General features: G+C 32.1%; 1 protein-coding gene across 1 annotated transcript in view; it reads right to left on the bottom strand.

Annotated features, from left to right (window-relative positions):
* LOC128987108 (glutamate dehydrogenase, mitochondrial-like) overlaps window positions 1–8169 on the bottom strand; it is a 31326-nt gene extending 23157 nt beyond the window's left edge. The window contains exon 1 of the mRNA XM_054407806.1: window positions 7708–8169. Coding sequence (XP_054263781.1) covers window positions 7708–8113 — 406 coding nt within the window. The 5' untranslated portion in view covers window positions 8114–8169. The remainder of the gene's footprint in view (window positions 1–7707) is intronic.
* Window positions 8170–12497: the final 4328 nt, after the last annotated feature.

Raw genomic sequence — 12497 nt, 5'->3', positions numbered from 1 at the left:
AATACAGACTGAGGAAATGCTTTGGCAATTTGTTTTAGCTGTCACATGTTAATTGTTGCAACAACGAATGATCAGCTGTGCTTATAACATCAAATAAACTATGCCATTTTAGTAAATATTATGCCTGAGGCTATTAACACAGAGATTTTGATAAGGAAACTTATTTTTAAAATAGTGATTCTTGTGCAAAAAACCCAGATATTGTTTGGACCACATTCCATCCTTGGTCAACATGGCACTGTTCCAGATTGGAAAACAATGGTGAACTGGGTAAAATTATTTAGGATAAACGATTATACCTTAAAAATAATCGACAGGTTCCGCAAAACTCTTTGAACACCAGCAAATGTTGAAAGAGTGCGAGTTGCAGTAACTGAAAGTCCAAAGAGATTTGCCAGGAAGCTTTTGTAGCTGAAAGCGTTAAGTTGGCTCCTTTTTGGGAGGGGGGGGGGTTGTTCTAAGAAGCTACGTGAAGTTAGAGGTTTTTCAAAATCACCCCACAGATTTCCTTGAACCGAGGCTAGGAATTGTCCAAAAACTTAAGTGATTCCTGAAGAAATGCTGGAGGAGTATTTGATGGAGTTTCCAAGTGCTTAACAAGGAATGTCAAGTAGGACAAGGACGTCACTTGCAGGATTTATTTTTCAAGAAATGGAAAAATTACTTTTTTAAGTTAAAATGGCAAAAGATAAGCTGTGTTTTGATGTGCTATTTATATCCATAGGGTTAATATTATTGAGTTTGTACTACTTATAAATTGGAGTGCTTTAATTGCCCCACCCTCTACATGATGTCAGACATAAAGCTATTCACTCACTCACTTTCACTCGTATATAAATTCACTCGTAGGTTTTAGAAGGATATCAACTATTAAATAAGAATTAAAAAAGAGTGGTTGATTAACGCTTTGGCACAGCATAGTTAAACTGCTGTACATCAAAATGAAATCAAAATACGAAACCCCCTTGATATTACAGTATGCTGTTACGGTATGGGTAGTTATTTTTGGAACCATAGCATTATCTATTTACTATAATTCCTATAATATAGATAATGAAACATTAAACTGTAGAGTAACTGAAGAAATTTGGAAACAATTCTCAGAGTGATTTACCAAAACATATAAAACGTAAACATACTTTTAAAGTTTCAAGATAAAAATTACTGTGCAACTGAATTTTTTTTGGCAGCGATTAAAAAATTCTATGAAGTACATTTTAAAAGTACTTTAAATCTAATCTGCTTTTAAATTCATATGTCATTCATAAGTTGTCATATCGAATATACCCACGTTATCAAACCAAACTAAAGGATAAACCATTGCAAAACTACAGCAACTTTCATGTCACTATCAAAGTAACAAAAACTAAAAGAGAAATATATTTTTTGACAGCAGAGCAGTCTGTAACTAGGTACATTGAACTAAGTTCTCATTGAATAAAAATAAACTACAGATAGTTTATTAATAAACTAGCCCTTGTTCTAGATGTGAAATGAAAAAAAAACAAAAACATAATAAACAATTATATACACTGGCTAAGTTAGAGCCGCCTAGTCCTTTCTTACACTTAACCTGGTCAAAAATATATTACAAATATTGTAACAATTTAAACAATTTATAATACTATAAAATGGAAATCTTAGATACCAGAAAAGTTTAACAAAAAGATTACGGGCATCTTCAATTTTATAAGTTTACAAACCACACGTATATGAGACCATTCTAATAATTATGTCATTTACGTTTATTTTGTAATAGCTATTTTATATGAATTACGATTGAGTAGGATAATTAATTACCTATTTTAGGTAACCAAGCAACAATATAATATGCACTGCAAGTTGCTACAGGAATGTTCTGGCAGTAACTAGTATCAGCTGGCGTGTTGTCACCAGCTGATTGATTCCATTGATCCCTCCTTGTCCTCTGACCTGTCACCTGATTGCAAAACTTAGTTGAGCAGACTGTCACACCACCTGGTGGGAGCTTTGCCAACAACAAGCACTGTACACGTCATAGTGGCCTTTACATCATGTTTATGTTGCACCTACACGCAGCAACTAACAACAACAATAACAAAGTTTTCACCATTGACTTTGTGTTACAACGTTAAAAGTTGTTCTGAATTAAACCAATATTTTTTAAAAGTTATTAAAAGATTATTTTTCTACTTAGTATGATTTAATTAGCTTTTTTCAAAGTGATGGTGTTTCCAGGCCAGGTAAAAATGTCAACATAAGTCACATCATAGAAGGTATGGTCCATAATGTTTACTTATTTTGTATCTAACATTTAAAACACTGCGATTAATAGAAAACTCTGAAATTGTTAGCTAATTTGGAACAAAAAATAGTAGTTTTACTAAGCTATTAAAATATTAAGATTTACCTCCTCGGCTTGAACGAAACTAAAAATAGGCTTTACCTTCGTCAATCCAGCTCAAATGGTGTACCTGGATCGCAATGCCATAGTCAGACACAAAATATCGGCTGAAGTAGCGTCGTTGACACCATTTGAGCTGAATTGAAAAAGGTAAGGCCTATTTTTAGTATTAAATAGTATTTTAGTAAATAAGATAATAGTATAGTAGTAAATAGTATCTTTTATAATAGACAAATTTCCTCTGCTAGGATTTCATCTTAACTATTCGTAATGTTGCTGTGGAGTATCATTTATCAGACCTAGTAAAAATTCATTCTCGACTCTAGCGTCTAGAATAAGATAAACATTGATTTATTCAGCAAGGAGTATGGGTTAGGTTTGATTACCGAAAGGTAACCAAACCTCTTATTGCAGAGGTTGGTACGAAGTAAATTCATTTTCCTTCCAAAAACACTTCCATTAACCATCACATCACACCAACACTATAAGTATAGTAAATTGAAGTTTCAACACTACTATTCACGGCAGGTTTTCCTTAATGCCATAAATGCTGACACACCTTATTTTAATTGATTAACGCGGTTATTTTGTTGCAGATTCTTGGCTCTATGCTCAGACAATAAGGTGGCTGCGTCCCAGAATAGAACCGAGAATCAAGTAGCAAACAGATGGACGGTGTCGCTTGGACTGAATATTTCAGCAGAAAAAATACCAGAGTGACTTTGACTATTTGTTCGCAATATTTAAAATGTGTCTAATGTTTGCGTTTTTACACAAATTACCTTTTTACCTTAATTGTTCATGTGGTGTTGATAATAATGTCAAAATACAAGAGATTTACCTAAACTAGTGAAACTAAATGTAAACGACAACGATTACAATTGGATTGTTCTAAAGTCAATGTCCCAACGATCGACATAAAATCCAGTAAATGTCCATTTTACATAGGCCAAGTCACCATGTTGTTTATTCTTCTTAAATATGAAAGTAAAAGAAAAACGTTTGCATATGGTCCTCATTTTAGTCTTTTTAATTATTTTATGTTGGGGTTCGTTAATGAAAATTACCATTTATTTTTCATATTTTACTTTATGAAAAATCATTCAAGTTTCAAAATAAATTTTAACTTGAATATGTTTTAGATTCTGTTAGTTTACTACAGCTAGTATTGTACCCAGCTACAACAAGGAAGTAGTGCAGACAGTGTAATTGTACTAATGACTTCAGCACAGACTGTTGTGTAAACTAGCATGTGTGTTAGCCAGAGTATTGTCTTCATGGATGAATATGTTTGAATCGTTCATCCGTGAATACAATGGTTACAGTTAGTTTTGTTGTAAGCGAAGTGTAGTAATAATTAGCTGTGTAGGCCTTTGGCTAAAGTGATCCAACTTGAAGGTTGTTGGTTCAACAAATTCTGGACCCGAATGATGTAATTGATTATGTAATTTGGTTAATCAGTACGGCAAAAACAAAACTTTCTGGGTCCTGGAACCTAGTGGTATTATAGACAAAATCCTACACAGTATTTGTGACGTGGTCAATCTGTATAATATTCACTTCAATAAATAGCCTCTCAATCCGTAATAGAGGAAAATATATGGAAATAATAAAACTAAAATGTATAAGCAACGCAAAACGTTAGAAAAAATAATATACGTAAATTGTGTAATTGTCGGGCTACTCTTAGCCTACTTAACTTTATTTATTTGTTAAATGTACTCCACCACACAAATGATGCATTGGCTTCATGCCTGATCATAGTTCATTGTCGTAAATAAATGTTATTTTTTAATTAAATCGTCAGAAGCAATGTAAAAGCTAGCCTCTAAAGCACTGACTAAAACGTCGAGTAAATTGAAAAAAAATACCATTACTATCATGGTTATGAAGATTAAAGTTTCAAATACAAAAATACAAAACGTAACTGTAGTAGCAATAAAACATAATTTTGTAGCAAAATTTAATCAATTTTATGCAGCATCAGCAATCACATTCAACACGTTTTTTACAATAAAAAATCACTTCCTTTAAATTAAATATATTAATTTTAATTTGATAAATGGTTAGCTTAATAATATAGTTTACCTATTAACTTAAATGAGACAACTTTAGATTAATTAATAAGAGATAAAAGTGGTCTAAGTTGGCGACGGCTGGGAATGACAAGTTAGTCTCAAGATTCCAATCTTGTGAACCCCTGCTGTGATACCATCTAACCTTTCTCTTATAATTGGGCTGTTTATACGTCACAAACCTTAAGAGATCTGAAACTTAATTTTGTCTGATGTTTTCCAAATTTATTTTAAGAAGGGTCATGGGGACAGTTTCTTTTTTGAAATTACTATGTTCTACTTTTTCCAAGTAGGTTAAGTACTTTGTAGGGTTGATTTCGTTATTGGGGGGGTTATTTAAAATAACATAAGTGTCGTAAAATTAAATGTACCACAAATAATATTTTATCTGGCGTTCTTCAACGTTATTTCAAGAAGGGTAATCCACATAAAAGACAGTGTATTTTAAAATTATATTTAGTCTCAATAATTTGTCTCCATGTTGGTTACCAATGTTATAGATTTAATTTTGAAGTATTTCGTTAGCAGCTGTAAGAAAGAAAATATGCAGACCATAAACTTTAACAAACCTAACTTAATATTGTCTGTTGTTTTCCAACCCTATTCTCAGAAAGGCCATAGAGACATCTTTTTCAACATTGCTTTTAATCTAAATCATTGTTTATATGTAGGTTAACAACTTTGTTACGCTAAATGTATTTTCAGTAGCTAGTAGTGGTATTCTGTATAGAAGAACACATACATATTTTTGAGTATAAATAAATTGACTTAAATTGATATAAATTTAAGCTGATTCATTTAGTTGTATCATTGACTATCTTGTTAATCTATAAAGTTTGCTACATTTATTTAAATAAAATTTAGTAACAATATGTGAAAGCGTTCTATGTAGATGTTTTATTAATTACAGATTGTATAAGCTTTAGGGTCCTAGTAGTTTTTTTTTCATAAAATCAGCACAATAATAGCGTTCTACAACCACTTTTTAAAAAATCACCAGCTAATGTCTTTTTGACGACGAAAGCACAATTCCCCAAACAAATTTAATTTTATAACCTTTGGTGGAATGGTGGTGTAAGAGAGGTAATTAACTTTTGGATACTGAAATACTCAGTTGTTTGGTTGTAGCTAGTTTTTTTTTTTCAAAAATATAAAACAAATAAATGAGCTATTTCCAGAGTACACCAAGGTGTACAAGTATCACAGAAATAATTTATATGCCACATCAGATGTCATATTTAAAAATAAGTCGCCCCTTCAGTATGGTTATGTTCAAAATATTGACATATTCGAAAGAGATAATTTTTATACATCAGTGCCACCTTCAGTGGTGCTCATTGTTACACTAGTAACAACTTAAAGATGGAATGTCGTGTCTAGTTTCATTCAAAGTCAACGGTTGTGCCCTAAAACGATTTTCATCGGTAGATAAAAACAAATTTAATACTAACGTCATGTCAAATAAATTTATAAGGCCGTGTTTTTTAGAAGATCTCTCTCGCTTACTCCAGTATCTCTTACCTATCCACATGTGACAATAGAAGCCCTCAAGCATCAGTAGGCTGTCACATATCTTGCCACGGATGAGTTGGCATTGTATCACGTATAATAGATCTTGTGTACGTGGTGAGAATATTAACTCCTATGCAATAGCTGCAAGGTTGTGCCAAAGACAAATCAAAGCTTGCATTTAACACTTTTCCTCGTTACACGGTTAACACAATAAATGGTTATTCAAGAGATATCCGTGGTCAAACATTTGAAGTGTCAGTGTTTACTATACAGGGTGAATAAACTGAATAAAAATGGTAGCCCGTCAAATGTTTACACATTAAAAAGATAAGAAAAAATCAAGGTGATGGTAATATTGGTTACCATTATGATTAGAAAAGAGAAAGTGAGCTCTGGTTTTCACAGTTCTTAAATTTTTTGTAAACAATTCAAAATAAGGCTTCACTTGAAGGGGGTTTACATTTAAAGATTCTCATTCCCAAAATTCCTCAGTTTTGGGAGACACTCAAATTTTACGAAATCATAAAATTAAAATACCTGCTAAGACTGCTCGACCACCTAAAGTATATCTCTGTATATTTACTTACAAAAATATTAGAGAGGGGGGGGGGTCTTGACTTTTTATTCACCCTGTATTTTGGTGTATTTTAAGGGTAAGCCTACATGCGTTTGAACCATTTGACCACCTGAACATTCACGACAGAGTAAATACGTTGGAATTGTAACACTACTGTTTACGTGCTACAACACAATACGTAGACTACCAAACATTAACTTCCTGGTAGCTGTTGTTAGTGCCTATTAGGAGCTCTTGACGCCTTAGAAGAATTTCAACACGAAACGTCATTTACATATGTATAGTACTCATTGACAATTGAAAATAATAGTCTCCTTAAAAAGTAGGTTGTCACAGGTTTCTCTCTGTAAGTTTTGAAGTATTTAAAGTACTATATGAAGGGTCATTGAGTAACTATTTAGTATAAGTGTATATGTAGAGTAATTTACCTCTTTGGGATATAATCCAGATAAAAGTTATTTAATGATTGTTCAAACACTGCAAGATCATTGATCCGTTAAAAAAATAATTATAAACCAAACAAAATATACAATATTTAATCATGATCCTCAAAAGCGTACATAAAAACTTCACATAATATTAATTTTTTCCATAAAATACATACTACTTTCGTACCGGGAGAACTGCACTAAACTATAATCTCACAATGAAAAAAAACGAAACATCCATTAATCACTTATTCAAAAACTGTATAAATTTGCCAAAAGATAATGCCGTGTTTAAACAAACTTGATCTTTATACACTGCAAAGATGAACGTTTATCGTTGATCGTTCATGAACGTTTCTCATTGAAATACTATGATTATATGACTTTGAAATTTAAACAAGATGATAAGTTTTTACAGAAAAAACTACTTTTCTAATATTACCTAGTCCTGGAGAATAATTGTTGAATAAACGTTGAACTAGCAAAATTACTAGCTGGCGTTTCGGATTCGTTGCAACATTCCTTTTTCAGGGCAATCTGAAATTCTACTGAATTAAATTTCACCTAATCTGAAACTTCAGCCAGTATTTTAACTGGTTCAATCTAAAAAAATCCTAAAAATCTAAAAATCTGGTGGTCAGCTAAAAAAATTCGATTTTGTAGCTCTTAAAATTGTCTCTTCAAAAAGTGGTAGAAGATGTTTACACTTAAAAACATTTATAATACACTAACCTCCTTTGCACGGAGTTCTGTGAACACTGTGCTGAGCTCGATATCCCTGGATCATCTCCCAGTCTCCAGAATCACGTCTGATCGGGAACGCTATCTCCAGAATGTGATCACACGGCTGCATTCCCAACAAGATACCCTTCACCTTCTTCCTCTTGTCTTCCACAGACATCTTCCCCTTCATGTCTTCCACCAGCTTGTCCTCGGCGATCTGACAAGCGCGGTGGAAGAAGTACTCGACCATGTCAAAGAACCTGGGGTTCTCTGCGGTGGGGACATCCTTCAGCTTGTCGGGGAGGTTGTGAACACTGCTGCTCTGGAGAACCGCAGGGGCGAAGGCCTTGAGTAGTTTCCCCAACTCGCATGGGGAGGATCGCACACACTTGGGCACTGATTTGAGATGAAACATCGCGATCACGGGTCCTACGCTGGACCGGGAGATGTTCTACACTGAACTGAGAATGATTCCCCCCTCCACTCCCTAGGCTTTAATTAGCTCACAGCAGTAGACTCGTGTCTTTGCCCGTAACTGAGCTGCTAGCTGTTAACATGTGTTCAATCTACATGTTTGCGTTCACATAGTGTAAATGTCTGTAGAACCATTGACTATGTGATACTGAAGGGCGAACCTAGTGGAAATGTATGGTTTACAAACTAACGTCCTCTAGATACATCTTTGAATATATATTTGCAAAATGGTTTATGGAAATAAAACCATTCTAGTTAAAATAAGTACTTTGATGATCTATTAAGCTTATGCAATTTATTTCCTATTTATTTTGTAGTATTGTATAAGGATTGTAATTTGGAGTTCAGGAAAATAACCACAATAATTTAACGGATATTTGATAGTCCAAAAGTGTAGGTAAACTTTTATGGAATTAAAGGGCTGAAAGTTTGAAACTACATAAGTTATAGTTAAAGATTATGCAAAGTAGTTTTCGAGCTTGTTCTGATCGAAACTTGTACTCTTTCTAGTTAACCAATATTTACAAATGAAGCAAATAAAGCGAGGTTTAGTAAATTAAGGTTGATACAAAAACCGAAATATATTACCAATAATGCCATATTATGTATCTTTAAGCTTACAAAATCATAAGACTCTTTCTGTAAAAAATCCTCAAGCAATTTAAAAACATTGTTCTTGAGATAGCTTCACAAACAATCAAACCTAATAAAATATGACAAACTGTTTATCATGAATAATGTAAAGTTACTACGAATACAATATATCTGGATTTAACAACTGCATCATTGTATACTGTCTTTTTACAATGGTTTATACCGTTTCCCAATACATAAGAGATAGCATAAATATTTCTGCAAACTGCAGTTTTATCGTGTTATATTCACTTCACTATCGCATGCTCGGTAGTGATGGGCTATATAAGTGAACTACCAACCTCATTGCAAAGATAGTTGGCATATTGTTTAACCTTACCGCTTTTCTTTATTTGAACTGTAAAACATATTTTTATTGCCGTGTTTAATATAAATATACTTTTTTAATTTTCAGGAATGTCCATTATACGACATAAATACCAATCATGAAAAGGAGGATCACAGTGTTTTTAAAAGTCATAAGAATCATATAAAAAATTAAAAGCTAACGTAGGACTAAACCTCCAGGACATATAGGCGATTTATGTAAAAACTATGGTATACCACAGTTTTCTATCACAAGTAACAGATATAGTAGCTATGTAATATTATGTATATAGTATAGGCCTACTGTCCAATGGAGAACAACAACAACTGGTGTAAGGCGGCCAGCGTGGCTAAAGTGATTATTAACCTCAATATGTATGAGTCAACCATCCATATTATGACATGTGCAAGCTGGTGGATAAGCTTTAGTGATTGTGTCAAAAGGAAATAACAAGTAATTATAAAAAAAGCAAACAAAACTTACTGTGTGTTTTTTTCTGCAAAGATATTACAATTAATGAGATACATTAAATATTAATGACGCTCGAGTAGGCAGCTGCTAAACTATTTATGGTTAATACAAAAACATTTTCAATCATCTACCGACTTATGAAGTATATTAAAGTGCTCTGCATGTTGATGTATACATGAACAATAGAAATTTATTAGTAAGTGCGGTAATTATATTTTTGAAACACTACACAAATTTGGTGTATTTTTTTCAAAGCGTAATCTTAAAACTGTAAAACTTATTAATAGAAAGCAAAATGTCAAAAGTAAAGACTTTTTGTAATTAGTTCAAATACACAAAAACACTCTTAAGGTTAAACAGCGTAATATTAATAATTACTATTAAAATATCTGCACATTTAACCACATATTTTACGTACTAACTATAAACAAGTTTAGATTAGTAATATGACGTAGGAGTAATCATAATATATAACAGGGTAATTTAATATCAGGTCACCGAGATAATTAATTTCAATAATAACGCCAATTAGTAATTGAAGACAAATAAATACTATTTCCAACACTTAACTAAACTTTAGAACGTATTTCGAAATATATTGGCTACCCGGGCAAACAAAAGGATGCAACACATCAAATTTATCGGGACCATTTAGGGCACAATTGCTTTTATCTGGGCTAAAACTAAGACACATCTCCCTATTAAATGTTCAATGCATTTCGGATGGCAATAAAGGCATTATGGAAAACAAAACAAAGCTATTTGAAGCAGCAATTGAAAGTCAAGTGGGCAAGATAGTGAGGTAGACATTGTTATTCCAATGGTGCAACATTCTGTAGCAACGGATAGTTGTAGCACTCCGCTTGATTAGATTGAACGGAGGTGAACGTTACAGTGTTACAGTGCTTTGTGGCGATGGTGTCACGTGTTACGGAGGTTACAAGTTACAATTAAAGCATGGATCTTTTTTAACACAATTGTGATTGATCTTAGAAAATTTCCCATATAGGGAATAATATGTGCGTTCGATAGCATGACAACATTAGTAAAACCATCCGATTTTTATTAAAAAGGTGCAAACACCTGTAAAACACGTTTTAATTGAACTAATTTGCAATTCAGTGTGATTTGACTACGGAAATGGGAATTTATGGGGTAAAATTGTGTTTTAAATTTTTGATGCAAAAAAAGATTCGGTTCATTTCAAACCATATTGAAGAGCAAAAACAAATAATCCAGTGGTTACTGAGGGATAAAAAAAATTAAAATGTATTAATTTAATGCGTAGGCCTATGCTATTCTTGTGGAGAATAACTTAATTTGTCTAGTTTGCTTGTTTGTGGATATATTTTGATCAAATTTGGAAATTTGTTTATGTCATACTAAGCTAGTATTTCACTATTTCAGCTAGTATGTGTATTTCACTAAGAAATACACACTTCATAACCTTTCCTGTAGCAGCAAGCCTAAGTACTCGTTTACCCAATGTTATCTAGATACTAGCTGTTAGTTGTACCCGTGCTTTGCAACGGGAAGAGGACACAAAATAGAAACATTTTAATCTTTACATCTGTTGCATATAATAGTTACACATACGCCAACGCTTTTAGAAACAAAATTTAACTTTTATAGCCTTAATAGAAACGTTTAAGTTATGACTTATAAATCTGGTAAGTAGTGGATACCACCATTTTGGTTTTGATTAATTTTAAATCTTGTGTAGGCTGATATGAGAAAAACTGACCAAATCTTCGAATAAAACTTTGACATAGCCTACACGATTTACCTTCATTTCCCTTGATTACATATCTTTTAATTTGTTATTAACATTTTAAATTTCAATTTTCAAGTTGCAAAAATACTAATTATTAAATTTAAATGAACATTTTTTTAAATTTCACTCTTCTTTATATTAAATCACAAATCCTTCCATCTTCAGTTTCTTCACTCACAATAAATCATTAGAAAAACTAAGTCAGCTGTTTCAAATTTTAGAAATATTGCTGTGCCTTATCAATACAGTCTTTTGAAATATTAAAGAAACTATGTCTATAGGTACTATACAAATTTTTAACAAATAATTTAGCATTAAAGACAGTGGACAAAACTAACATGACTATCAAAGCATTAAGGACTAAAAAATGTAATAGCAAATACAGTATATGTTTCATTGCATCTCTGATTCTACTCTACAAAAATATCAACAAACAACTTAATATACAAACCAGTTCTTTTATTCAGTTCCATCGTCCATTGCCTTTACATTTTCACACTTACCATTAAGTAATCATAGTAACAGATATTTCATTGATTTTAGAAACAAAAGAACACTGTGTACTGCTTAGTTTTATTATATTTTCCTTGGTTTAATTTAATCAGTGGTGTGACAAAACACAAATAATAAATATATGAAATAAGTAAATGTGAATCGAAAGCTATGTTAAGATAAAATAAGAGTATTTTGTATTACCATTTGTATAGTTCCACATATACAACAGATAAAAAAAAAAATAAATGACGTACAATTTAGTAATTGATGATATTCTTTAAGCATAGGTTTAGCAAAACACAATAACTTAATTTACCTAAATATACATATAAAAAACAATGTGATGTGCAAGTTATGTTAAGTTAATCTAGCACATGTCAAGCACTTTCAGACGCTTTAAAAAATCCAAAGCAGAGCCGAAGTTGATACAGCAACGGTTATAGAATCTTTTTTTCTATAATCATTGACATAGTTTTAGAATAAATAATCCATGATAAATGGTTAGATTAAAATAAACCTACCTCATAGTTATGGAAAATATTATATTTTTAATTTCTTTGTATCAGCTGTCTGAAATTGTGAAATATGCAGTTTAGCAGTTATTCGTTTTTACATTTAAATGTC

Source organism: Macrosteles quadrilineatus, unplaced genomic scaffold (assembly GCF_028750875.1).
Source record: "Macrosteles quadrilineatus isolate MER2022 unplaced genomic scaffold, UCM_ALF_1.0 Scaffold_2__2_contigs__length_208266976, whole genome shotgun sequence".
Lineage (NCBI taxonomy): Eukaryota > Metazoa > Arthropoda > Insecta > Hemiptera > Cicadellidae > Macrosteles > Macrosteles quadrilineatus.
Note: the sequence above shows the minus strand (reverse complement) of the source record. Positions and strands in the feature narration are given on the sequence as shown.